The sequence below is a fragment of the Hydra viridissima genome, unplaced genomic scaffold (assembly GCF_058129835.1).
Source record: "Hydra viridissima isolate aposymbiotic clone 2 unplaced genomic scaffold, HvirCarnegie_v1 scaffold_8, whole genome shotgun sequence".
Classification (NCBI taxonomy): domain Eukaryota; kingdom Metazoa; phylum Cnidaria; class Hydrozoa; order Anthoathecata; family Hydridae; genus Hydra; species Hydra viridissima.
Genome location: NW_028324307.1, coordinates 3,582,914 through 3,610,082, shown reverse-complemented (window position 1 = coordinate 3,610,082; position 27,169 = coordinate 3,582,914). Strand labels below are relative to the sequence as shown.

The 27,169-nt window shown below is 31.1% G+C and overlaps 1 protein-coding gene, 1 long non-coding RNA gene and 4 pseudogenes across 4 annotated transcripts; all 6 read right to left on the bottom strand.

The window, feature by feature from the left end:
* Positions 1-6,651: 6,651 nt before the first annotated feature.
* On the bottom strand, positions 6,652-9,302 carry LOC149884566 (uncharacterized). The gene is made up of 3 exons (XM_090095386.1): positions 8,451-9,302; positions 7,591-8,347; positions 6,652-7,368 (listed from the first exon to the last, which is right to left on the bottom strand). The coding sequence occupies exons 1-3, from the start codon at positions 9,031-9,033 to the stop codon at positions 6,738-6,740; spliced, it is 1,971 nt and encodes a 656-aa protein (XP_089951512.1). The 5' UTR covers positions 9,034-9,302; the 3' UTR covers positions 6,652-6,737.
* Positions 9,303-11,647: 2,345 nt separating this feature from the next.
* LOC145196357 (uncharacterized) lies at positions 11,648-15,215 on the bottom strand (annotated as a pseudogene).
* A 3,852-nt stretch (positions 15,216-19,067) lies between these two features.
* On the bottom strand, positions 19,068-20,788 carry LOC149884565 (uncharacterized; annotated as a pseudogene).
* A 235-nt stretch (positions 20,789-21,023) lies between these two features.
* LOC149884564 (uncharacterized) lies at positions 21,024-22,209 on the bottom strand. The gene is made up of 2 exons (XR_016454828.1): positions 21,810-22,209; positions 21,024-21,341 (listed from the first exon to the last, which is right to left on the bottom strand). It is a non-coding gene; the product is annotated as an uncharacterized LOC149884564 (long non-coding RNA).
* LOC149884563 (uncharacterized) lies at positions 22,028-23,769 on the bottom strand (annotated as a pseudogene). Its single transcript, XR_016454638.1, has 4 exons — positions 23,583-23,769; positions 23,051-23,239; positions 22,401-22,895; positions 22,028-22,078 (listed from the first exon to the last, which is right to left on the bottom strand). The product of XR_016454638.1 is annotated as an uncharacterized LOC149884563 (transcript).
* A 411-nt stretch (positions 23,770-24,180) lies between these two features.
* Positions 24,181-26,883, bottom strand: LOC149884562 (uncharacterized; annotated as a pseudogene). The gene is made up of 3 exons (XR_016454832.1): positions 26,138-26,883; positions 24,998-25,198; positions 24,181-24,923 (listed from the first exon to the last, which is right to left on the bottom strand). The product of XR_016454832.1 is annotated as an uncharacterized LOC149884562 (transcript).
* Between the last annotated feature and the right edge of the window lie 286 nt (positions 26,884-27,169).

Here is a 27,169-nt window from a genome sequence, read left to right as displayed (position 1 = left end):
CCCGAGTGATGACGACCGAGTGATGATGAATAAGCATCACCCGAGTGATCGTGACACGTCTGGCTTTTATGAGTGTTCAGTTGCACCACTACACATTTCTTTTGAGCATAACTTTTTTAGGCAATTTACTAAAATGAACGTTACCAGGCAAAAGTTGTTAAAAATTAAAATATTAATTTTTTACGACGTTATGGGTTATTACGGATTTTGTCATACATACATACATACATACGTACGTACGTACGTACGTACGTACGTACTTACATACATACATACATACATACATACATACATACATACATACATACATACATACATACATACATACATACATACATACATACATACATACATACATACATACATACATACATACATACATACATACATACATACATACATACATACATACATACATACATACATACATACATACATACATACATACATACATACATACATACATACATACATACATACATACATACATACATACATACATACATACATACATACATACATACATACATACATACATACATACATACATACATACATACATACATACATACATACATACATACATACATACATACATACATACATACATACATACATACATACATACATACATACATACATACATACATACATACATACATACATACATACATACATACATACATACATACATACATACATACATACATACATACATACATACATACATACATACATACATACATACATACATACATACATACATACATACATACATACATACATACAGAAATGCATCCATCCATCCATCCATCCATCCATCCATCTATCCATCCGTCCATGCATGCATGCATGCATGCATGTATGTTTGTATAAGTATGTATGTATGTATTAGTATGTATATATATATGCATGCATGCATGCATGTATAGGTTATAGAACTAACTCAGAGTATGCATGCATGCTTGTATATAGCATGCATGTATACGAGGTGTGTTCAAAAAATATCCGGAATTTTCGTTTTTTTGAAAAAATATTTATTCGTCTAAATTAATGTTATCTCCCTCAAAGTTGCTCCCATTTCATACTTTGCACTTGGGCCAGCGCTACTGCCAATCCTTGAAGCACTTCTCAAGCTCTATCTTTGGGATAACCTTTAGTTCATTCAGCGATGCGCTTTTAATGTCATTTATGCTAGTGAAACGACGGCTTTTTAAGGTTTTCTTCATTATTGGGAATAAGAAAAAGTCACACGGAGCAGTATCTGGTGAATAAGGAGGTTACGAACCAACGACGCGTGAGCACGTGCATTATCGTTGTGCCAAAGCCATGGATTGATTTTCCATAAATCGGGGTGGTTTTTTCGGATTGCTTCACGTAAACGTCTCATAACTTCAAGGTAATACTCCTTATTAATCGTACGACCTTGTGCTAAGAACTCATGATGAATTATGCCATTATAATCAAAGAAAGCAGTAAGCAAAACCTTAACATTTGATCAAACTTGACGTCTTTTTTTCGGTCTTGGTGATTCAGGGTGCTTCTATTGCGACGATTGTGCTTTGGTTTCGACGTCATAACCGTACACCCATGTTTCATCACCATTTATAATCCTTTCAAGCAAACTTGAATTGTCGTTGATGTCATTTAGCAGCTCCTGAGCAATGTTCATGAGATTGTTTTTTTTGTTTTAAATTTAGCAGTTTTGGAATGAACTTTGCTGCCACTCGTTTCATGCGCAAAACATTTGAAAAAATTTTATCACATGAGGCAATAGATATGCCAACTTAATTAGCAACTTTTATTATTGTGATTCGACGATTATTCATAACCATTTTTTCCACTTTTTTCACATTTTCATCGATTATTGACGTCCTGGGTCGACCAGAACGTTTGTCATCTTCAACGTCTTCGCAGCCATCTTAGAAGCGCTTATACCACTCATAAACACTTGTTTTTTTTCATAGCAGACCCACCATAGGCTTTTTGTAACATTTCGCACAATTTGTTACATTTTGTTTGATATTTTTATGCAAAATTTAATGCAAATTCCTTGGCTGTTTAGTTCTTCTATTTTTTAAACAAGCAAAAATCGCCGAGCTCATAAAAACACGTTGAAACTTAACGACTACCACAGACAAAGTAAACAATGAATATAGCTGAGAATTTTATCATACTTTAGGTGCATGTATACGAACACAGAAAAAATCTGAAAATCGGACTTTCCAAACCCGCGAAATTTAAAAATTCCGGGTATTTTTTGAACACACCTCGTATATTTATTTCTCTTTAGTTAACCTTGAAGTTTTAATTGGTAGTGGGTCTAAATAAAACCTGTGCAATTATAAAAGAGAAATTTTTAAAATTTCTTCGTCGAATTCCGTTTTTTTTTTTTTTATTCATTACATGATAACTAGATTATATTGTGTATATAATAAAAGGTACTGGATTTATACTGAAAAACCTTGTTTCTCATAGGAGAATGAAAAATAAATGTCAAGCACTCTTTAAAGTGCAATGTATGGGAATGAAATCATAGTATTAGGCAGATTGTTTAATAGCAATAGTAAGAAATGATAATATTAAATACTAGTTAATCTTTTTTTTTTTACTAATAATTGATCAATTTAAATAATAAATTGTGTTAAATCTCACAATAAGGTTTTGCTAAATTTTATTCTTTCATCCAGTTTCTCCATTCTTAGTTTTTAGAAATTACTTTGGAAAACTTTTGGAACTTGACAAGGCTGATATATGCAAGGTTATGTGAAGCATATGGTGGACCAGACTGATGGCAGGGCCAGTAAACCTAATGTTAATGCAGTTTAAAAGAAAATCTTTAACTGTATTTGTTTTTGGAATGAAAATATTTTATTACATTATGTTTATCTATATATTTTTATTTCCCAAGCTTGAGTAAATTATTATCTGCTGATTTGTTAGAATCAAAGGTTAGGATGCAGTCAATGCTTGAGGTAATGAAAAGTGAAAAATAAAAATATCAGAATAAATATACACCAGGGTCGACCTTCAGCCTTTTTGCATTTTAGACGAGTAATAAATATCCCTTAAAAAGTCAAAAGACTTATTTAAGCTCAAGTTAGGATAATCTACGTTTTTCCTATTTCTATTGCGCAAATTTCGAATTTCGTAAAAAAAAAGAAAGTAAATAAAGTTGAGGAGGTTTTGATATTTATTACTCGTCTAAAATGCCTTTTTGCATTTTAGACGAGTAATAAATATCCCTTAAAAAGTCAAAAGACTTATTTAAGCTCAAGTTAGGATAATCTACGTTTTTCCTATTTCTATTGCGCAAATTTCGAATTTTGTAAAAAAAAAGAAAGTAAACAAAGTTAAGGAGGTTTTGAACATTTAAGTTCGAACCTAAGAACATAGCTAAACTGTCTAAGTGCTTTTATATGAAAGTTAAAATTTTAGGAGGCCTAAAAGAAATCCATCATTCTCAAAAAAAGAAAAGGTATGAAGATTTTTAGTGCCAGTTTATTCAGATTTGTATCGAAGAAAGATACTTTTACAAAAAATCTAGTAAATTAACCAACTTTTTCAGAAAAGGAGTTTGGATGGTGAAGCAATTAAGGATTTTTTTAATTAGTATTCTTAAAATGCATGGATTATTTTGGAATCTCAAGTTCAATAAGAACACACACTTTAAATAGGTAAATATAAACATTTATATTTAATAAAAAAAAAGTACTATTTTTTTGCTAAATATAAATAATTATATTTACCTGAATTTTTTTTTATCTCTTTTCAGCTTTTTCAGTAAAAACCACGGACCTATAAGAAATGGACGAACAACCTATTGTTTTATTTGCGAACCATGCTCGTTGCGCATTGTTACAAATCTTTTGTTTTAAACAATAGAAATTAAATTATATTAAAGTTTGTCGGATTCGTCGAAAAGTCTTGGTTTCGTCTAACCAGTCCCATCAACTTCCTTTTAATTATTCAAGATAACAGCAATAGAATAAGGTTTTAAGCTTAATTTTACATAGCTAGATATTCTTAATATTTTAAGAAATAACGCTGATGATAACATAGAAATTGAGATCATTTATTTAACTACTTTAGTACATGTATAACTAGAGATGAAATAAATAATACAAAATATCAACTAGTTTTGTAGCTACCTAGAGCATATTGGTTTTATGTCCAGGGAACTACTCCATCCACTATATAGCTGTAGATTTCCAGTTTATGAATATTATAAAGTTTTCTATTTTTATGTTTAACAACAGAAATATAAACAGTTAAGGATAAATAACTTATACATAAAATGAAAAATGAATGTAAACAAAATAAAGAAAAAAATAATTTGTCACAGTTTTAAAAAACTTAGCAAAGCCAATTTATGGCAAACCGCAAGAATAACTAAGTATTTAATATTAACATAGCATTATTTACCAGCTATATATAAACTAATTTTTATTTGACAAAAAAAAAAGGGTTATTATGTGCCTTTTATGACTAATGAAATAATATATGAAACATGAAAAACGAAAACATGAAATATCTGGCCTCAATTTGCAAGAGAGTTATAAATTTGAATAACTTTTTAAAAGGTTTTGCATTATCAAAGCAATTATAAAATATCCCATTAGAAAATAGACCTACTAAAAAAAATTTTAAATGAAATATATATTATGGAACTTTTAGAGTAGTCGAGGCAAAAAATGACGACATATGGGAAAAAATACTCAAAAGTACAGAAAAATTAAGACTGGTGAATGAAGGACCAAGGAGTTGAATGAAATAAGACCTTGACAAAAAATTTTATTGAAGCTTTTTTATATTTCGCTACACTTTTTTTAGTAATTTTAAAATTATCATTACAGGTCTATTTCATCATTGATGGAGCTTTGTTTAAACGAAAAAAGTTCCCAAATCTTGGAAAAATCACGAAAATCTGTTCGTGCCGACGACTAATTTCCTTTACCTTTGTGTAATTTGTTTATTAACTTTTCAATGCGTGAAGTAGTTACTTTATCCTGAACAGTGTTATTAAACAAATGCTATAAAAGTTTAAACTAATACCACGTGATCAGAGTTTCTGTTTTAAAACTGTGGCCAGCCATTTTAATAAATTTTTTTGTTGACGGGTGAAAATTTAGAGTTTGTCGGAAACTCGCATGGCTCGCTGATTTCTGCGGCCTCTTTGATGTAAAACAATAGGTTGCACGTCCATCTCTTATAAGCCCATGATAAAAACAAAGTCGGCCTTTGAAAACGGAATACATAAAACACGTCACACGCGGTTAAACAATAACATTAAAAAAACGACACTTTCTCTGATTGGCCTTAAATCACCCGAGTATTCAGTAACAGTTATTAAGTCTAATCTCTGTGAACTCTTTAAAAAATGTTAGTAACTAAGCATTCATAGTTGCTAACAAAATATCTGGCTTTTGAGCATGTGGTATACATCTTTTTGATCCGTCTGCTATTCCAAATGAAGCTCATTTATCTAATTCACTTTATTCTTAATACCTGACAAAAAAGATTTTCTTGAATCCAGTTTTCAGTCAAACAAAAATGATACCGTAAATTTTAACCTAAAAATAGAAAGAGGTTTAATTACTGAAAAACAGAGTCAACGCAAAATGGAGTTTCATGAAAATTTTACCCATTTTAATGATCCTAATATAACTGAAGCTGTCAGTATCTTGTCTAAATTAGATGTTTCTAATACGTATTTAGAGCAGCTAGATAATGATGCAGCATTACTGTTATGGAGCAGTTGATTAAGTTTTGAAAAGTTTCTACTTTTAACTTCAGTTTTCAAGATGGCTATGGTATCTCAGATGATATTTATCTAATGTACAAAGAATTATAACCAAAGCAGACTTCAATTAGTGATGTTTCTTCTAATCTGACATTAAACAGAACTGTTTAAAAATAGGATTATCTGCTCCTGTGGAATGCGTATATTACGATTTGTATGTTTCATTTTTCTAGCTGCTGTAGACTGGCTACGTTTCAAATCTGTCAGATCAGCTCCTGATTGAGTTAGAATTGCACCTGAAACTTTATGCGAAACACTTGAAGAAATATCACTGATTTTAGCTTTAAGAGCTACATTACCATGAAAAACGTCTATGGGAGTTTCATTAGTGACTTTTTGTTACAAAGGTTTTATTTTAAGCACTCTCTAGGATCAAAATCAGAATCGCACAATGAGTCCTCACTGTATCTTTATTAATCTAAACATCAGTTGCACCCTCTGACTCTTTATATCGTTGTTTCGCTTGTTGCTTTCTCATTCCGCTACACTGTTGTAAAAAATGACCAAAAACTACTTTGAGCTGACTCGAGAAAACTGCTTTGACAGGGTGAAACTACAATGTTTCCTGACTCCAAAAATGTAAAATTTGAAATCTAACTATTTCGTCCGAGAAAATAATTTCGATTTTTAGTTTTTAGTACTTTGCACAATAGGGCGAAATGATAGCTTTTCAAATTTTGCATTTTTACAGCATTCAAAAACTCTTCAAAATAAGCATTTATTACTCCAAAACATAACTGTCTAAAATTCACTTGAATAATAGTTTATTCTGACACAACTGATATAGTTTTTCATTAACAAGAGGGAAATAATAAACACTTTCTTAAATAATTCTTTTGGTTATTCTAAGCCAAAACACAAAAACAACCTCTTGATTCTAAACACATAAAGAGCAAATGGTACATAAAATAAATTCTTCTCAATATTTGATTCTTCACAAATGCTTGCTGTTGTAGTCCACAACACATGAAAGAAGCCTCTTTGCATACTCAGGATGATTGCGGTCTCTTTTGCATCTCTGCCAATGTGAGCTGAAATTATGATGCATTGATTCTGTTGCCTGCTCACTAAAGATCCCCAAGGGAGCCCTTTTGATCTCAATGAATTGCTTCACATGGAAGAAAACAGCATGAACTTTTGGAGTCACACTGATGTTCATGATTGCCAAATATGAGTCTCTGAAGCGATCAATTTTTTCAGAAAAGTCATCCTCCAGAACCATACCAAAACATGCTGTCACCACAGACTTAAACTTTCGAAGGGCATCAATGATTCCAAAGACTTGAAAAGCAGACTCAGTCTCTGCAATTCTTTGAAGGAGGTCAAGATTGCTGAGAAGCTTGTGACAGGCATTCCCTGCAAACTGCCCACCATGGTATGGTTCTTGTTGAATGTGGAGAGCTGAGGGCCACTTGACAACATTGGGCCAAACTTCTGTCATGGCTTTGTACATGTGATTGACCACACCAAGGAGAAGATGGAGTTCCATTGGTGGTATGAGCTCCAAGATGAGTTTGTTTTCAGAACCAGATAGCAAAGGCTCATGCACTACATTGCCAAAAGAAGTGCGGCCGTGGCGCACTGGTTAGAGCACTTGCATAATAAGCAAGGAGCTCCTGGTTCAATACGACCTTTGGACAAATTTTCGTGTCACGGTAAGGAAGGAGGCGTGAACTTCCTAGTTAAATGCACTTCCGCGGTGTGCCCTGTGATAAGATCGTTGGATCTTCTTGGGGGCACCTAAAAATAATTAAAAAAAAAAAAAAAAAAAAAAAAAAAAAAAAGATCTTGCCTTTTTGATATCACCACCAGACTTAGCAAACTCTTGATAACAGGCAACAAGTGAGCCTAGTGTCCTCAAAGATCCTGATTGAGAAAGATGCTTTGATTCTGTGTTGCACCAAGAGCAAGGGTGAGTACTTGCATGGCTCTGAAGGCCACAAAGGATGTTGGCAAGTTTCATGTCGCATGAGACAACAAAGTTGACTTTGTCTAACTTGATTAAAGACAAGATCTGCCTCACATTTTCAAAGTTTTCTGGTAGTCCTTCTGATAAAGCCACAAGCATTTGACGCTTTACACTACTGTCTTTGGCAGTCCTCTGAGTTAAAAGTTTTTTCCGTGGTGGTGACCTTGAATCACAGTGAGAATCCAACTCCATGCTGCCAAGAGAAACTTTCAGAAATCCTCCACCTCCATCAATTCCCAACTTGACAATATGATTCTGGAAAACTCTTCGAGAAAGCAGGACTTCATTTAAAAGCTCGGCAAGATCCTTGCAATGCACAACCACAAAGTCAGTGGAGTGACTCTCTGATAAAACTTGGATGCTGGTTTGAGTAAAAAACTCAGACAACTGTTTGCCAATGGCTTCAAACTTAGCTAGAAAACTAGTCTCCACAATCTTGGTGTCACTGACTCTGTTGATGGTTGATGCCAATTTCTTCATGTTAAGGTTGGACAGTCCTGTGTTTAGCTGAACTTGTACAAGATCTTCAGTTTTGATGCTGGGTTCAGGAAAAAGAGCTCTTGCACTTGAGCTTCCTAAAAATGAAATTATATTAACACTTTTTGTAATTTTAAGTTTTAAAATTAAAGGTATTCCCTCTGAACCTGCCATCTTTATATGTATATATAAAAGTATCACCTGTTTTAACTCTAAGTGGTGGGCCGCCTTTAGGATGCGATATTTTGGCAGTACCACCAGGTGTGGAAGGTTTAGTAGAGATGACTTGAGTAGCTATTTGCTCTGCAGCGAGTGGATCAGCTGTAGCTAGCTGCTTGAGATTCTCTCTAAAAGTGAATGGAGTGCACTGATGTGGCAGACCTCTTCCAACTAGACTCAAACAATCACCACATCTTTGAGGGGTACAATCTTCCACAGGTTTAGAATAGTCCACTGGGCTCTTCTCATTCAACTTCAAATGTCCAACTTGACAAATAAGACAGTTGCAACCTTGATCTCTTGTTGGTGGTCTAACTTTTATAGATGAGAAAGGAAACAAAGGTGGCAAGTTAACATCTTTTCCTTCATCTTTTCTCCGAAGAATTGTTCGACATGAGTCACAAATGCCTCTTGGCACTCTGGTATCAGTCAAATCAAGACTTGTATGGTAATGCTTGAGGATCTTTTCAACAAGGAACTGTGTCAACTCTCGAGAGCACTTCTTCAGACACAAGACACAGACAGATTTCCGACAATCTTCATGATTTTTTGAAAAATTTGGCATTTTGAAATTTTTCTCACACAACTGATAAGTGAAACACTTTAAATAAACATGTTCACTGCCAATTCCCGGAATTTTTAGCTTGTTTACAATTTTGATGCAAAACTTAAAACAAACATGTTCACTGCCTATTCCCGGAGTTTTTAGCTTATTTACAATTTTGATGCAACAAAATGTTTATAATATAGTTCAACCATGAAATTGTAGGTAAAATTTTATCTTCTGAGTTAAAATAAATACAAATTATACTTGCTATATAGACTGTTATGTTTTAGAGTAATACATGCTATTTTTGGAGGGTTTTTGAATGCTGTAAAAATGCAAAATTTGAAAAGCTGTCATTTTGCCCTATTGTGCAAAGTACTAAAAACTAAAAATCAAAATTATTTTCTTGGACAAAATAGTTAGATTTCAAATTTTACATTTTTGGAGTCAGGAAACATTGTAGTTTCACCCTGTCAAAGCGGTTTTCTCGGGTCAGCTCAAAGTAGTTTTTGGTCATTTTTTTCAACAGTGGCTACTCTCTATTTCCTAAAAATGTCACAAAAGTTTTACTACTTTTTAATTTAATTTAATTATACAAGAAATTGAAATGGTAAGTGAACATTGCTATTTTTGTTTAGCGATTTTTATTTTAAACCGTATTAAGTGGCATGTAAATTGTAAGTTGGTTAAAAAGCCTAGCAATCTTTTTTTTTTGTTTTTTGTTTAATTTAAAATAAATACAGAGTATTTTTCTATACTTCATATCTTCTGATCCAAGCATAAATCTTTTTTTCCCTTCTTGGTCCACCAGAAACTCCAAATCCTCAAGCTTGTCTGTATCAGATCTTTTTTGTCATTTTTATTGTATTCCTAAGATCAGGGAAACTTTAAATTCTTGTTGCTTTGCTAAATCTGCAGCAGATCCCCTTTTTACAAACCTAAAACATGAAATTTAAATTATTGTTGCGAAATACTTTATTACTCCAATAAATGGAACCGTTCAACTGTTCTTTGAGCTACTATAGCTGGGTCTCGTCAAATTTCCATTTCATAGAAATTACTAAATTTTATTGCAGGTTAACATTATTAACTAAAAAAGTAAAAAGTATATATTTTGGACGAATAGTTATAATACTTTGTCAGTAACGTAAATACGGTATATATATTATCAAATATTGTAATTTTTTCAAATCTAAATACTCAAAAAAAATTTTTTTAAAAAAATTACGGTACCATGTATTTTTACTAAAATGTATAGGTAAAAAGCATCACAGAAAAAATTTTATTTAACTTATCCCCTGGACCTGCAAAATCGGCTGTTTTTGATGATTTTTAAGAATTTTTTTCTAAAAAAGTGCTTTTATATTGTATATATTACATTCCTAATACATGTAACCATTTAAATTCTTGATACTATGAATATTTAACGAGATAACTGTAGTTATGCCCTTTTGATTTCACTAGTTTTGACTTTAGCTCTACCCGGGACCAAAGATATATATATATATATATAGATATATATATATATATATAGATATATATATATAAATTAGGGTATCCCAGAAAAATAATTTTTGAAATTTATATTGTGCACTATTCAATCCTCCTTATTTAGTCCCAGTAGACCACCATAAAAATGTCCGGGTTCAAAGTCACTGTTTAGCTGAAGAAGGTGTTTTAGAAAAAACTTGGATATAAATTTAATGACTTTCTTTTCCATTTATTTATTGAAATTTTGTTCATTTTTATAATTGGATTGTTATAAAATGTTTTTTAAAATGAAATACTAGGGAACACACAAAAAATAAAAAAAATTAAAAAAAAATGCTGAAGAATTATTAAACAATTTGTTGGAAAAAATATATTTCAAAAATAAAAATATAGGCATAATGTGCTTTTTTTATCAAAATATTCTTCAAGTCTTGTTTAGTGGCACGTTTAGGCACCTTCTGCCGGTTGTCTAAAACCACTATCATTGTGTCTTGGAGCCTTTCTTCGGAATGTATCCTTCCAATGAAATCCTGTGACAATTTGATGTGCTAATTGACGTACACTGGACACAAATGTCTTCAAAGACTTATTGTTGAGAATTTTTTTTAAAATTTGACATTCCTTCTTCTTTCCATGAGAGAATGTCATTATATAGTTATACCAAGATGGGGAAAAATGAGATGAGACTACTGAGAAACAAAGTCTGGTAGTTTTGGGAGGAGACAAACCTGTGTAAAAGGTTTTGGTTGTTCTTTGTCAAAGTTCATTATCTCTGGAAAACCATATTTTAATAATTCCGCAAGAATATCCATCCTCTCTTTCTCCTCTAAGTGCTAATCAGCTAAAGCAAAGATTACACACTGTGGTGAAAAATGCCAAGTGTGTCTTAGAATACTAAGACTAAGAGCTTCGTAAATCTTTCCGTACTACTTGGGATAAAGTGAATCTATCATGATCTGCGATGAAATCTTAAATGCTCTAAGATGATTGGATGGAGCCTGAGCTGCCATTGGGCTCTTCAGAAAGAATAAACGGCGAAATTACTATATAATCTGTTGCATCCTGTATCATCTTAATCTCATTGATACTGAGTTGCTTGTTATGATTCTTGTTCATTTGGATTGCTAATAGAGATAATGACTCAGCCATAAACCTTTCTTCGTGATGTGAACCTGGTTGTAGAAACCTGAAGTTCAACAAATCTGTTCCGAGATAAAAAGCTGCCAGTTGACATAAATACTTGTAATCACCACAGTCAAAAATATTTGTTTTAAGAGCTGTCGTGCAGAATTCCATTGTTTCATTTGCAAGTTTGTAAAAGAGGGTTCCAAGAACAAACTCAGATCTATTCGAATCAAATTTCTCAATGTTGGCAAATATTTTCACAACATTTTCAATGTTTGACCAAAGATCTTGATATTTTTTGTATAAGGATCGACTGGGTCCCATTTTTTCTCCCTGTTATTCCATCATAATATGATGAACATGTCGTTTCATTACATGGTGCCTAAATTTATTATTATTACCATTTTCTGCCATTACTCTCAGAAAAAACGAAAAGAAAAAAATGCTTAAAATTTATGTAGTAAAGCATCATGCCTGCACATTAGCCAAAGAATAGGACAAGGTAGAGAATAAACTGCAATATTTCTAATTGCACCATTATGTTTTCCAGTGTTTGAGCGAGTTGTGTCAGCGCAGCAAGCTATGATCTGGTCTGTTAAGTCATAATATTCCAAAAGACTTTGGATAGCCAGTGCTTGATCTTTCCCTATGGAAGAGGCTACTTCAAATATTTCCAGAAGAAAGTCAAGTTAGCGGGTCTCTGAAGAAATAATACTAATTGCCAACCTTTCTACTGTTTCCGAAATCTTTACCTCCGTCCTGTACTGCTAGACTAACTTTGTGTCAAAGTGAAGAGCAAGTTTTAAACCTCTTATCTTATCCAGGTTCTGCTCTCTATACTATAAGCGCTTCATCTCTACAATTTCATGGTTTTTTCTTGCAATGTGTGACTAAGAAATGTTCAACATGTCAATATCTACTCACGCAGCTTGGAATAGGGAAGACAACATTGCTGTTTCAGCTCTCATACTAACTTGATATTTAAAAAAAACAACAGAGCATTGTCATTTTTTAAATTATGTAACATTTTAGTTGTTTTAACTTTTTTATACATAAACTTATTTACCTTGTCATAAATGGAAACCACTTATCCAAAACATCATTCAGACTGAGTTGAAGGTAAATCTTAGTTGAATCATACAATATTTTCTTCTTTACAGTAGGAGTTTCAAAGTCTGAACCATAATCTGTTCCACGATACACACTGGAGAATTCCTGCTCAAAATTTTTCAAAGCTTCTTCTTCTTCTGCTTTTTCCAGTAATTGACTTTGTTTTTTTTACTCACCAATTGCTCTCAGTCTCTCCTCATGTTGCTCTTATTTTACCATTTACATTCGCAAGTTTTTCATTCTTTCAACAAATGTTTTGTCATTCTTGTAGGACATTTTGACCATGTCTCCTTTCAAACATCTTTTTAAACAAGTTGAATCCTTCTTTACAGCCTCTTTAATCCTTCTAGGATTCTGGCTAATTAAATTAAAAATGTTCTCCTTGTGTATAGAAAACAAAACATTGGCTTTGTCTAAGAACTTATAAATATGTTGGCTCATGGTTTCTTTGCTCAACTCTAGGGTTCTCATCTTTAAAGTTTTAACATACTGGGTATACAGAGCAATAATTCTATTCCTGAATTAAAAAGTGGCACCACTTAAAGAATGTTAACATTTTAAAATATAGCATAAAAACTTATATGTAGCTATATTTCACAAATAAATATGTTTCACAGAATACTTAATTTTTATGAGAGATTTTTGCTACAGAAAATTGCTCTAGATATTTAGTAACTTACTTAATCGACCGTTCACTGGTGATAAAATTTTTATAAAAGCCTACGTTGTTCCAAATGTTAATCAGCTTCCTTATGATGCACATTTGATATTTCGTTTATGCTATCAGCATAAGATATACCATTACTGCATTTAAGTTTGCCTGTACTCTCCAGAGGGCATCCAATTTTAGATGACAATATTTTAATTTCAGCTGCATGACTCTGGTTAATCCAGTAAATTCTGCGACAAACTTTCCCTCCGGTTGCAAGTCTTTTTCGAGAAAATAGCTGGAGAGGGTGCCCCAACAGATAAAGAATTCTTCATCCACTGACTTTTCCAACATGCCCTGCACTAGTCATATTTAAAATTATTTTCTATAAATATACCATACTTTTATATATGTTAAAATATACAATACTTTTATATATGTTAAAATATACAATACTTTTATATATATTTTACATATACGTAAAAATTGTATTAATACTCAAATTAGAATTAAATAGCAGTATAAAATATATAGTATAAATTCATATTACTCAAATTAGAATTAAGTAGCAGTATACAATATATAGTGCTACTGTTTTTCAACATCCTAATAACTGATATTTTGTTAAAATTTTATTTCTTGTATTACTAAAAAATATTGCAGAGTTTTTATCAGGGCCATCCCAAACCTAGTTATTAGAGGGGGGGGGGGGGTGAAACTCCTGTAAATGCCAACTCAAAAAAAAAATTTTAACACTCGAAAACAGTGAAATACTGGGCCTTTTTTTAAATACACCTACTTTTTAGGTTTTGGGGATCTCTGACCCTTTAAATTCTGTACTCCTAAATCATTGAACAACTTAGATAAAGCTCTGATCCGTCCAACGGATTCGCAAAGTTTAGAGCATGGGTTATCGCCATTACATGCATCGATTCGATGTTTTGAGTGTTGTGTTAATGTACACTGTTCATTAACACAACACTCAAAACTATTCATCAACTATTCATAATGGTTTTAAAAATGACAAATTTTCGCTTATTTTTTCAAAAAAACTTATTGTTAAAATCTACAACTGTATAATGCATTGTACAGTTACGTAGATTTTGAGGATAAGTTTTGAAATAAAATAAGCGAAAATTTGACATTTTTAAAACCATTATGAGTAATTATAGCGAGCTTGCCTGAGGCAAGCTATAATTTTGCAAGTAATTTCAGGGAAATTTAATGGAACCCATGTTAAACTTTCTGAACTTGTTGGTCAAGTTATAAATATACAATGCCAAATATTTTTGAGTAGAGTAAACTAATTATGTTTTAATAATAAAAGAAAGAAAATGTTTGAAGAATTCACTTTTTTGGAACTTTCGACAACGGAAAAAATATTCTGGCCTACTGAGCATTGGAGTAATAACTATCATATATGAAATGGGCGTATATTATGATATCAAAATACAGTTTTAATACTGTAATACTATTTATTAAAAGAAGATTATTAAAATTATATAATATCTAAACAATATTTCTTGACGTTAGTAAAAATTTTATAATAAATTGTATAAACTTGTTAAATCTTTATACCCTGGTTTTTTAAAAGCGACCTTAGATGTGGTACTTCATTTATATCCAACTGGTCAACAAAATCTTTTTCTACACCCAATAACACTAAAGAATTCAATCTCTCGTCAACTATTGTTGATCTAAGATGTGTTTTTATCAATTTTAGTGTTCTTTCATTTGTTGCAACAGTAACTGGAGAAGTCAAGGCTAAACGATAAATTTGATTAGCACATGGTAAAATATGCTTTACTTGTTCTGATTTTTCCATTAAGGAATTAAATGATGTTTCGTCTTCTTTTAATATATTAAATAATATTTCTAGTTCTGTTTGAAATAAGTCAAAATCTTGAAGATTTGCGCCTTGACTGGTTGGTGGAAATATTGAAATAGATTTTTGTACATTACCCAATGAAATATTAAGTTTATTAAATAGCTGAGAAAATAATAGATATAATGGTTCAATAGAAGAAATACATGTTTTTAAATTTTCATTTGTTAGTTTTAAAATGGTATCAAGAACTATTTTAAACTCTTTTCTGTAAAACAAATTCATTCAAACTCTGTTTGCGTTGTAGAATTACAATCGAATCGAGCTAATCTTCTACGATGATGGTTTCGAAAATCAGCTTCAGAGTCTATTCCAAGTAAGGTGGCAAACTCTTTAGCACTATTGATGAAATTGTTCATTGCATAATCATTAGAGTTGATTGATGCTAAAATTTTCATTGTGCTGTCAATTAAAGTTATTGCATCAGTTATAGATAAATTTTTTGCCTCAAGAGTTTCAGTAAGATCCTTTTGTTTGTACATAATGTTCTTCATGAAAGATATAGAAACAATAAAATCAAAAGGAAGTATTTGTTTTCGAAGAGCAACTGCTTTTGATCTTGTTCCTTTATCAAAACATTCGTTTAATAATAGAATTTAATCAAGGCTTTCAACAACAGCTTCTAATGAATTCCATACAGCTTTAACACTTTCAGCACGAGCTTTCCACCAGGTTTTTGATAAGTTTCTTAAATGTAACACATTTTCAATTTTGGAAATTTTCTCATTAAGCAAACCATATCTTTTATTACTTGAGGAAAAAAAGAAACAGATTTTCTGATATATCAATAGTACTTCCAATTATACTACTAGCATCACAACAATGCTCTAAAAACATGTTCAACCGATGACCTTGGCATGATATAAATATAATTTTGCGACCAACAAGTTCAGAAAGTTTAACATGGGTTCCGTTAAATTTCCCTGACATATTACTTTAAAAATCATAGGATTGAAAGGGTGTTAACTCCGGATTTAATAAATTACTTTCTAAAATGTTGACTATTTGTGATGCTGTACCCGAACCAGTTTTATCGTTTCCTTTTTTCAATTTCCAAAAGTCGCTCAACAGATTTGCCTTGACAATTAACATATCGGACACATACTGATAAACGATCCTGATGTAATATATATGGTCTAGTATTAGAAGATACTGAATAAATGTTTGCTTCATGTATCTCTTTTATTATTATGTTACGTGTTTCTTTAGCTAGTTGTTCAATAAATTCATTTTGAGATACAGCGTTGTGACACCCCTACACCCCCACCCTTCGGGACGACCCTGGTTTTAATCATAAAATGTAAAAAAAACTCTGCAAACTCATTAAAATGTGTATGAAATTCTTTTCTAAAACACCTTCAGCTTAACAATGACTTTGAGCCCAGATATTTTTGTGGTGGTCTACTGGGACCATATAAGGAGGATCGACATAGTGCACAATACTAAATTCAAATTTTTTTCTTCTGGGGCACCCTAGTATATACAGTGGGTTGCATAATTATAGGATCACTAGTTATTTTATGCGAAATTTTTCTTTTTTTCAAAATTATCTTTGAAACCAACAAATTAATACGATTAAAAACGTATTACATGTGATAGTTCATTGATACTCTATCGAATGGTATATAATTTGAACTAGTTAGGTTAACCAGCCTTGAGTAATTATTAATTCAATTAGAACATACCTGCATTTCTAATGTAGCAAAAATTCAGAGTCAACTAAAATTTAACGACTTAAATTGAAATATCTCAATGAAATGTTATCCGAGCGATCTAAAGTTTGGTGGTTGGTTTCTTTCGAACTAAATAAACGTTCTTGCGAAAATAAAATTAAGTTATCATTTTTATATCTTGAGTTATTCGCATTGGTAATTATTTGGTAAAGTAAAAAGATAAAAATGGGCATAAAAGCTGTTTTAGACAACGGACGATGACATATTGTAGGTCTGCTAAAAGATAAAACAAAAAGCCAACCAGAAATAACTCGAATGCGCAATGTTTCGCTTAAATGTGTACAAGTTTCGTTGAAAAACTACGAGCTACATGATGATGTCAAAGATTTACTAAGGCTTGGTAGGCCTTTAAAGCTAACTTCAAGAGACCAAAGTTATCTCTATCAAAAGGTTAAACAAGACCCTAAAATTTCGAAACGCGAACTTGCCGAAGGGTTCACATATACGCCTGGTAATGTAAGTGTTAGTAGATGGACTAACTAACCCTAATTGTACAAAGATGCCTAAATAAGAAAGGCTTAGATTGCTATGTCGCTGCTCGAAAACCACTTTTGTGTGTCTCAAATTGATTAAATAGATTAAAGTGGTGTCGAGGAAGGCTTCACTGGTCTGTAGAAGAATTGGTCCAAAGTCATTTTCAGCGACGAATCCAACTTGGAGGTGATAAATCGCAAGTCAAAATTAATCGTCAAGAGGCTGGCTGGTGAAAAGTTCAAAGAGCTTTTTGTGAACGTGTTCGTGCATGTGTGAAAGTTCGTGGTGCGCATACAAAATACTAAAATGCACCCTAATTCAATATTTTTGCTCTGTTTTTTTGTTTGTTTTTTTAACAGTTGTTAAACAAAGTTACTTCAATAAATATATTTTGTGTTGCGAAAAGTTATTTTAAAATTGGTTTTTAATTATCTTAAAAATGGCTAATGATGAGCAAAATTTATTGTGCACCAGAAGTCTAATGATTTTCTTTATCTTATAAATTCTTTTTTCATCAAAAGTTAACAGTTATAAAATGGATTTAAAACTTTAAAGTTGATATCAAGACTTTTTCGTTAATATATTTGTGTGTGTGTGTGTGTGTTTGTGTGTGTGTGTGTGTGTGTGTGTGTGTGTGTATATCAGTTGACTTACTTTGCTTTTCATGAAATCAGCGTGAAATTTGAAACATGTTTCTGCACAGAGGAGTTTCTCGAGTGAGACTAGCATAACAGCACACTGGCGCTACTCTAGACTGACATGGCGACAAATTGGCGTCGCCAAAAAGTAATTCTGCGAAAAACTAGCCACGCAAAAAAGTTTATTTAAGGCAGAGTGTGTTTTTTAAATATAACTTTCATTGCTTAAAGGCGGATTTCCGCGGAGCGAATTTTTTCGCGCGATGTGACTTTTTTCGCTGCTCGTTTTTCGCCGAATCAGAATTTTAATTTCCACCATCAAGTTGGCGCGCTTTTTTTCGTTAAAAGGAAACATGTTGTTTATAAGAGAAAAATTGTGGTTGATAAGTAAAAAAATAATTATTGTAAAGATATTGGAAATGAGAAAAAAACGAGAAAAATTAAAGAAACGATTCGGGGTAAAGAATATTTATCCTGAACGCCTACAGTTAGGAAAGTTTATTTAATAGAACAAAATTTACGTTTGGACGCCTACGAATACCTTTTTAAGTATTTTCGTGTCTCCAACAACTTACGAAGAGTTGTTTGCGTTTGTAGCGCCCCTCTCATTGTGAAACAAAGAACTATGACGAGAGATTCTGTCAGTTCAAGTTAGAGGTTGGCCGTAACATTTAGATTCCTTATAATAGGATATGCTGAGTTTATTATTACTACAAGTTTCAGAATCAGCGCTTCCACTATCAGTAGAATTATTAGTGAAACGTGTGTAACCATTTGGAATTCATTGAAAGAGAGAATTATTCTGTACGTCCCAGCAGGAAAACATGAATAAAAGTCAATTGCAAAGACTTTGAAAATAATTGCGATTTCCAGCATGCTGTAGGTACAATAGATGGCAATCAGATTATTATGCAAGCGCTGCATAATGAAGTATTTTTATCATTTTATCATAGTCCGTCTTTCAATGGGAGTTCTTTCGAAATCGGAATAAGGCTTCGACAAAATAGAGTAGTTTCATCGTCTTTACCATGTTACATCGTCTTTTTTAAAATCTTGTCACACTCTACTAATGATTAAGACAATTGTGAGAATGAATTCTCGTTCTGATTTGTGACTCGTGCTTTCTTTTTTACGGGTGGTTTGGAATAATTTAATCTTTTATGAGTTTCAGTTAGATTTAAGTCACTGCTACAACTACTACAACTGTTACAACTGCACTTGTACTTGGACTTAATCGTGAAAAACTACAGTGTTTGAAATGATGACGACGAAGTAAAATCTGGAATAATATCTACATAAGATTCAGTTGGTTTGTTTGCACTATTTTCATGCAAAAATGCCCTATGATCAAAAACTTACGTTTTGGTAAATTAGAGGCTGCTGCTCCTGATCTAGCCATACGAATACGTTTGTCAAAACATTTCTTTAATTTATCTTTCAATTTTTTAAGTTGTTTCTAAAGAAAGTTCTCTTCTTTGTTAAATAACCAACTAAGTTTTTTCCTAGCATTTGTCTTCCGCGTCCTGTCTTTGTATGTAACATTATTCACATCTCACAAGCTTGGTAACTTACGAACAGCTTCAAGTATCTTTATCAAATTCAGCTGGTTGACAAGTACGCGATTGAAAGCTCTTCACTTTCGACTACTTTGTTAACGACTTAATCCGTGATTGCAAAGCTTTTCATAAAACCATTAACTCTACATTTTAGTGGTAATTACAATCTATTAACGCGTTAATGTCGGCCATTTTTAAATTAAATTTATTTTAAACAATTTCGATTTGTTTGCTTTTCAACACAATTGCTGAGTTTGCATATTTAAAAGGATCTGATTGGTTCTTTATTTAAGCCAATAAATAAGCCGCAGATAAAGCAGAAGTCAATCCAACTTTTTTTTGAAAGGAAGTAATTTGCCAGGCCATAAAAAATAATATTCTACGCATGCTCAAAAACATTCGCGGTGAAAAAAATCGCGTCGCGCGAAATAATTCGCTATGTGGAAATCCGTCTTCACAATGCATTTTTATATTCTGCCTCTGGTGCCAATCTCGGGTTTTTCGCTACTTAAATTTTGGATTCGGGTCTAGAAAACTAGGGGAAAAACCTGGGTGTTCGGGTTTAGGAAATCCCGAACACCCGGGTTTTTCCTCTAGTTTTCTAGACCCGAATCCAAAATTTAAGTAGGATTGGGAAATCCCGAACACCCAAATGGCAACAAAATATTAATTTGTTGAAAATATTAACATTAACATAATTGTGTGTCTTAGCATTATCTGCAATTAGTCTCAGGTAAATTTGTCCCTTACTTCTACAGATTGTATCAAAAAAATCTGTTTCAAAAAGTGTTAGAAACAAGTTAAAACAAGGTGAACAGTAATTTTACTTACATTGTGAGAATATAGATAAAATTCAGGTGGTGGAGTTATATTGACACAGCGATCTTCGTTTGGAAGTGAAACATTAAGACTCGAAGTTTGAATTGTTTTAACTACATGTTCCGCAAATTGCACATATTTTAAATAAGACAAATTTCGGGCAAAGCATTAATTTAACGCGTTGAATTAATGCTGAAATTAATTTTTGCTTTGCGCAAATAGGATTCTTATATATCTATAATACTTTTATATATCTATAATATTTTTTGTACAGGTTCACGGGTTTCTTTCATTATTTATATTTTTATATTATGCAGTTTTGTTTAATTTATATTTTTTTGCTTCTAAAAAGAATAACTATTTACATCACGTTTGCTAATAACTCATTCGTCATCAGTTTTCACGCTAAAAAACTATAAGAGTTAATTTTTATAATAACTTATTAAGTAATTTTTGTAAAAACTCTATACTTAAAAAAAATTATCTTTAAAAAAGAAAAAGAACTTTTTTGTTTGTTTGTTTCCGAATCTCATTTTCCATCACATTTTGAAATATTTAATACAAACTTCGTGAACTAAAAAACCAAGGCAGTTAAAACACGCGTTTCGTGAACTAAAAAACCAAGGCAGTTAAAACACGCGTTTCGTGAACTAAAAAACCAAGGCAGTTAAAACACGCGTAACATCTAGCTGACTATATTCATCAGCATCGATTTTATTCAATTGCAGAGAAGCACCACGGTACAAGTTAAAATAAGACTTTTCCACATGCGCTATATTGCCACGAAAGGTTGGTGACTTCACAATTTTATATTTACAGTTGTTTGCAGTTTTGTTAAGAATTGTTCTAAAACAAATTACATCAAAATCTGTACAAGACGTGACATCTCTTATTTCAAAATAAATGTCAAGTATCTTAAGAAAATCGCGATCTTGAATATTTTGATATTTTTGAACAGATACAAAATCTTTGTTTAGATCTAGACTGACAATACCTCTTTTGTGTATATGTAAGTGAGGTGTAATGCTGAATTTAAGGTTATAAGGATAATATACACACAAAAAAAACTACCATTTTTCCGCCACATTCTTCATATATTGGAAGTACAAGAGTGCCATTTTCAAAAAAACAATGTTTGTTATCATCAAATATAATTTTTGAATCTAACAAATTATACCAAAGAGTAATAAGTGAAACATCGTTTGATTTATGTACTTTTATAATTGCTTCTGTACTCAAAATTGTAACAATACGCTTTAAGATAACAATACGATTTAAGACAAAAAATAGCAGTTGATTATTTGGTATTTTTACCTTTGGTACCTTGACATTTTTCAGTAGGTGCATCGAATTGTCTACCATAAACCCACGTAAATGTAAGTTTAGGGACATGCGATAATGTTACTTTTCTGTGATGTGGAGTAGCCATATCAGATATTAATGTGTTGTTGTCCTTCAATTTCTTTTTCACTCGCTTTTCGATGTTCCTTGTAGCACAATCAAAAAGGTTTTTGTGCAGATCAGACATTTATCTAGAAGCTATAAAAAAAAATGTTAAGTTTATTGAAAAACACCTTTTGTACCTAAAAATGTGTATTTGTTGTTGTTATAAAAGATTTCATATACATTTTAGAAATAAAAGATTCTTTATAATAATTTGAAAACATCAGGCGATTCCATATATTCTATGTTTTAGAACAAGTTATTATTTAATAATATATATATATTTTTGAGTAATAAATTGTTCCTCATTGTAATCACAATTAAAAAAAGAAAAGGAAAGTAGCTTTCTCAACTGAAGTGGCCACTTGGGGAGGTGAGTAATATATATATATATATATATATATATATATATATATATATATATATATATATATATATATAGAAAGAGAGAGAGAGAGAGACTTTATACATTATGATATTTATTAAACTATTGTTTATTACAAATGACATATATAGCAAAAATATTTCAGGATGACTTTCATGTAAGGGACAAACTTTTTTTTTTTTCTTATTGCGTCCTTCCTGGTGACATTTTGAACATGTAATAACTTTTGAAGATGGAGGAATTTTTTCTGTAAAACAACGTTGCTTGCATCTGATCAAATGAATAGTTTATAGAATCGATTTTTGCTTAGATAGGTTTGTGAAATCTCATAATACTTTATTTGCTTATTTAAGTGTTCTCCTCCATTTGCATTAAAGTATCCATACCCCGAATTAAATAACTTGGAATAAGTTTCCATTAACATACCAAGATGATTTCTCAAATAATGCATATATGGCATTTTTGAAATTTTATTTGTACCAGGATTATACAGAAATAGTTGAAAATATGCCTCTGCTTGAAAATTGAAGGATTTAATACGATCAGGATTATGGTGAACGGAACGAATATCCCTATAAAATTTTATAACTTGCATGTTAGTATATGTATGTAAGAAAATAAAAGTTTTCCATAACTAAAGAAAATTATTTCCAGCATAATCAATTTACTTAAAAGATACTTATTACTAATAACTATAAAATTAAAAAAAATAAACTAAAAAATGTACTGAGCCAAATCAGCCCATGCATTGTAAAGTTGAAGGATATGTCTTAATTTTAGACTTTTTTGAGACTGCCATGAAACACCTTTGTTCTCAACAAAAATAGTAAGGAAAGTATCTATATTTGCTTCTAAGATCTTGCAATCATTTCTCATCATTCTCAAATTCTCTGTTCCATCATAATGTTTCTTTTTGCTAAAAATAATTATGTGCAGTATAAGATTTAATGGTTATGAAAACCATTACAAGTCCATAATTATTAGTCCATCGGACTAAAAAACTAATTATTATTTATTATATACACTTAAAACTCTATAATTAAATACTATATTTATATAGTATATTGTACTGAATTTCATTACGGGTAAAACAAGAAAACATGTAGCGCTTCTTAAGACTCCCACTTATTAGTGGACCTGTTTACAATTAACTAATTATTTTCTAATTTCTACACTCAAATTTAAAATAAATCATAAAAAAAAGCTAAAAATAAAATACACAAATTATATCACACAAAAATCAATAATGATTTATTTACCTTTTAAAATAACAATCAAGTTGAAATGCTAAATATGAACACCCAATCTTTCCTAATCCGTCAGACAAAAGGTTTTCTTTTGAACGCTTATTTATTACATCATATAACGCTTATTTATTACATCAAATAAAAATTTCCAAAGATATCTATGGTGTGCCTAAATTAAATGCAAGCCACATGGTGGCATGAAATAAATAATCAATCCTTTATTGAACACTGTTCCCTTAAATAATAAATATTGTTTTTGTTCATTTGTTTTTAACTTTCATATTTTAGAAGTACCTAAGTTTTAACTATAAGACTGTTGTTATTAACTTAATACAAAAAGTACAAAAAGTATTTACCCATCGTCCATAATTGTCATCAGTAAGCTTCTTATATTGTGCTGAATCTTTGCTTGGTCTCAGCCCTAGTTCAATCCTTGCATGGTCCCCCCGTTTTTGCATATCAACAACTGATTGAATAGGACCAATCTTTTTATTTATGGCAGCCCAGTCATAAATTGGCAACTTGCAATGATTGCAACCATATGTTTGATTACTGGAGCATTTACCAATAACTTCCTTAGTAAAACTAATATCTGCAACTATAAATAAAATCACATTAAAAAGTTCAAATTACTTCCATTAAGACACACTGTTAATCCATTTTTAACTAGATTTGTCAAATCTGTGTATACTTTTTGCACATGTAACTCAATATTCTCATGACTTTCATTACCACGCCAAAGAGTTGTTACAAATTGTCCGTATGGGCTGTTAATCATAGGAGTTTAATTCAATATAGCAAAAGAAGTGTGCTGAGTTGGATAACAACTAGCAGCACGAAAATTATCTCCAGTATCACGCAGAATTAAAGTTTTGCTATTTATGTCAAATTTTTCATATAGAGTTTTATTCTTCAGAATTAAAAAATCCCTTATCACTTCTTGTTGTTCAATAGAGAAAAACTCAAATTTTTCATAAAAGGAAGGGGTTGATAGGACTCTTTGTAGTGTATTTTCAATATTACAAGAGTACCCAAAAGACTCACAGTCAACGCTAGCATCATTATGAACATGTTGAATTAGGCCTACATCTATATTAAGGCAGTATTTTCTAAGGTTGTCATATGTAGGAATGTTTACATTATTTTTCTTTAGAGTACCTTTTAAAACTTTATAAGATCTTTGTGAAATTTCAATTTTATCCATCATTATTGAAGCAGTTTGATGACAATCAAGATTTTTAATAGATGATACAAACCTAAGCCTTTCAACAATATGAACTAAGAAATCAGTGTTTTCATCTATAACTTCTTCAACAATTTCTGGGCACTCATTCATTATGTAGCTCACAAAACCTAAAAAAGTGATTTAAATCTTATAGATTCAATAAATTAATTAAAATAAAATATAGAACATTAGAACTACTTACTTTTTACATCACCATAGCTTGCTAACTCTACTAATGAATGAATTGTCTTATTTATAAATTTTATTATTGGACAAGATGTTATATTGATTACTCCATTTCTATCCAAGCCAAAAAACTGAAAACCAGACCAGTTTTTAGAACTAATGTAGTTTAATTTTCTAAAAGCATCTTTAACAACCGAAGAGGAATGTAGGGGAAAACCTCAATGAATGGGACAGTTTTTGCAAAATACTTTTTAAACTTAAATAAAATTGTTTAATAATTATATTTAAATATGTTTGATAACCACCAACTCTTGCTCAATGATATAGTAAAACAAAAATATTGGATTTGCATTTGGCTATTGGTAAAAAGAGAGTTGTATTGGAGCATGATATTTGTCCCATTCATTAAGTATGTGTCATTGAATAGGACAAACACAAAAGAATTAAAAATAAACGTATTTAATTTAATCATTTTTCAAATTAGTTTATTAATTGTAAATGTAGTTAAATATATAGATACATACATAAAGACCACACAAAAAAAATTTTTAACTTTAAACATTTTAACTCTAATTAAATTTCAATCAAAGTAGAACTTTCTCATTTTAGAATATTATATTTAGTTATTTTTATTTAAGTAAATTATTGCAGTATAAAAGTGTGTAAATAATACCCATTACCCATGGGGATAAAAGTAAGGAACTGCAGCATCCCTCTGCTGAGCTGTAAATAATACTTTATTAAATTCATTCAATAGTTACTATTTTTTCCCATTCAATATGCGCAACACTTTATCCAAAAATTATTAGTCACACCAAAAACACCATTAAGCTTGAATGTTTTACTCACTGTAGTACTAGAGACTGTTATCTATTTAAGCATGGAATTTTATTTTCCGTAACTTCAAAAATTGCTGCAAAATCAGAAAAAAAAAAACATTTTTAAAAATTACTTTTTACATTCGAAAACACAATAACATCCATTGCCATTACAGTCATAGAGCAATAGGATGGATGAGTCGGTCAGTTGAATTCTTGTTTCTATCACCCTTTGTTACAGGAATTTGAATATCCTTACATCAATGCTTCTATAAGAATTTGAGTTTGTCCCATTCAATAATCGTCCCGTTCATTAAGGTTCTCCCCTAATGACTTGCAATCAATTAATAAGTCAGAAACAACAATTTGGTAAACAGGACCATTATCTGATTTCTCAATCTTCATTGTTGTAACCACATTAACATCATTAAGCTTTAATAACCTTTGTGCTTCATACCCTGGTTGAATGCGACATTTAACTGATCCAATTGTTTTTATGTACAACAAGCTGTCACAATTTATTCCAGTACCATAACTTACAACACCTAACCATGAGCACAATCTTGTGTGGGGAGTTAAGTTAGATACAAGGGATTGATATTGTTTTCTACAATTTTCAAATCCGGGTATACTTATACGAAACTTAAAATTGCTAGAGTCTAATCCATAAAATCGTTTTCCATTGAGTCTACCTTTTGTTTTTAAACCAAAAAAAAATAACTTTACGATATATTGATGTTGGATTAGTGCAGATATAACTTTTTAGTATATTATTATCACGCATAAATATTCCTTCATATAAAGGTGTTCCATTTAAAGATTTGATAACATTTAAAATTATAAATGATTCTTCTCCTGAATTCGAAACAAACTTTCTTTTTGCTGAATACTCATTTAATTCTTCTGTATCCCATGCATTACTATCAACTTTTTCACCAAAGTTTAATATTCCTATCCATTACATTCCATTTAGAATATAATAATTTAATAGCGAAATAACTTTAAAATCAAGAGTTCAAAACAAACCTTTTTTTTATTACAAAAATTATTTTTTATTTTACATTCGAAACATTTCTCGCTTACAATGATGTATAACACAGAACAGACATATGACAAAAATGATTATTTTAAAATAAATAATACAAAAATTTGAATGTAATGATAAATTATAAATATAAGCGTTTTGTAATGTAATTCTTAAAAATATTTTGATTTCATCTTAAGTTTAGGAGTTTAAATTAATTTTTTTCGGATAGAAATCGCACAATACGTACCATCAAATATAAAGTATGAAAATAAAATATCCCGAACGGATACAAGAAATATCCTGAACGGACGCACAACTTTAATGTTCTATAATTCAAAATAAA

What these genes read in the sequence shown, in the direction of transcription:
- LOC149884566 (XM_090095386.1), bottom strand. Translation starts at nt 9,033, where the DNA reads ATGCCAAATTTTTCAAAAAATCATGAAGATTGTCGGAAATCTGTCTGT. An exon ending in ACCACTTAGAGTTAAAACAG is followed by an intron (nt 8,348 to 8,450) that starts GTGATACTTTTA and finishes TTTCATTTTTAG; the next exon opens with GAAGCTCAAGTGCAAGAGCT. An exon ending in GGTGATATCAAAAAGGCAAG is followed by an intron (nt 7,369 to 7,590) that starts ATCTTTTTTTTT and finishes CCACGGCCGCAC; the next exon opens with TTCTTTTGGCAATGTAGTGC.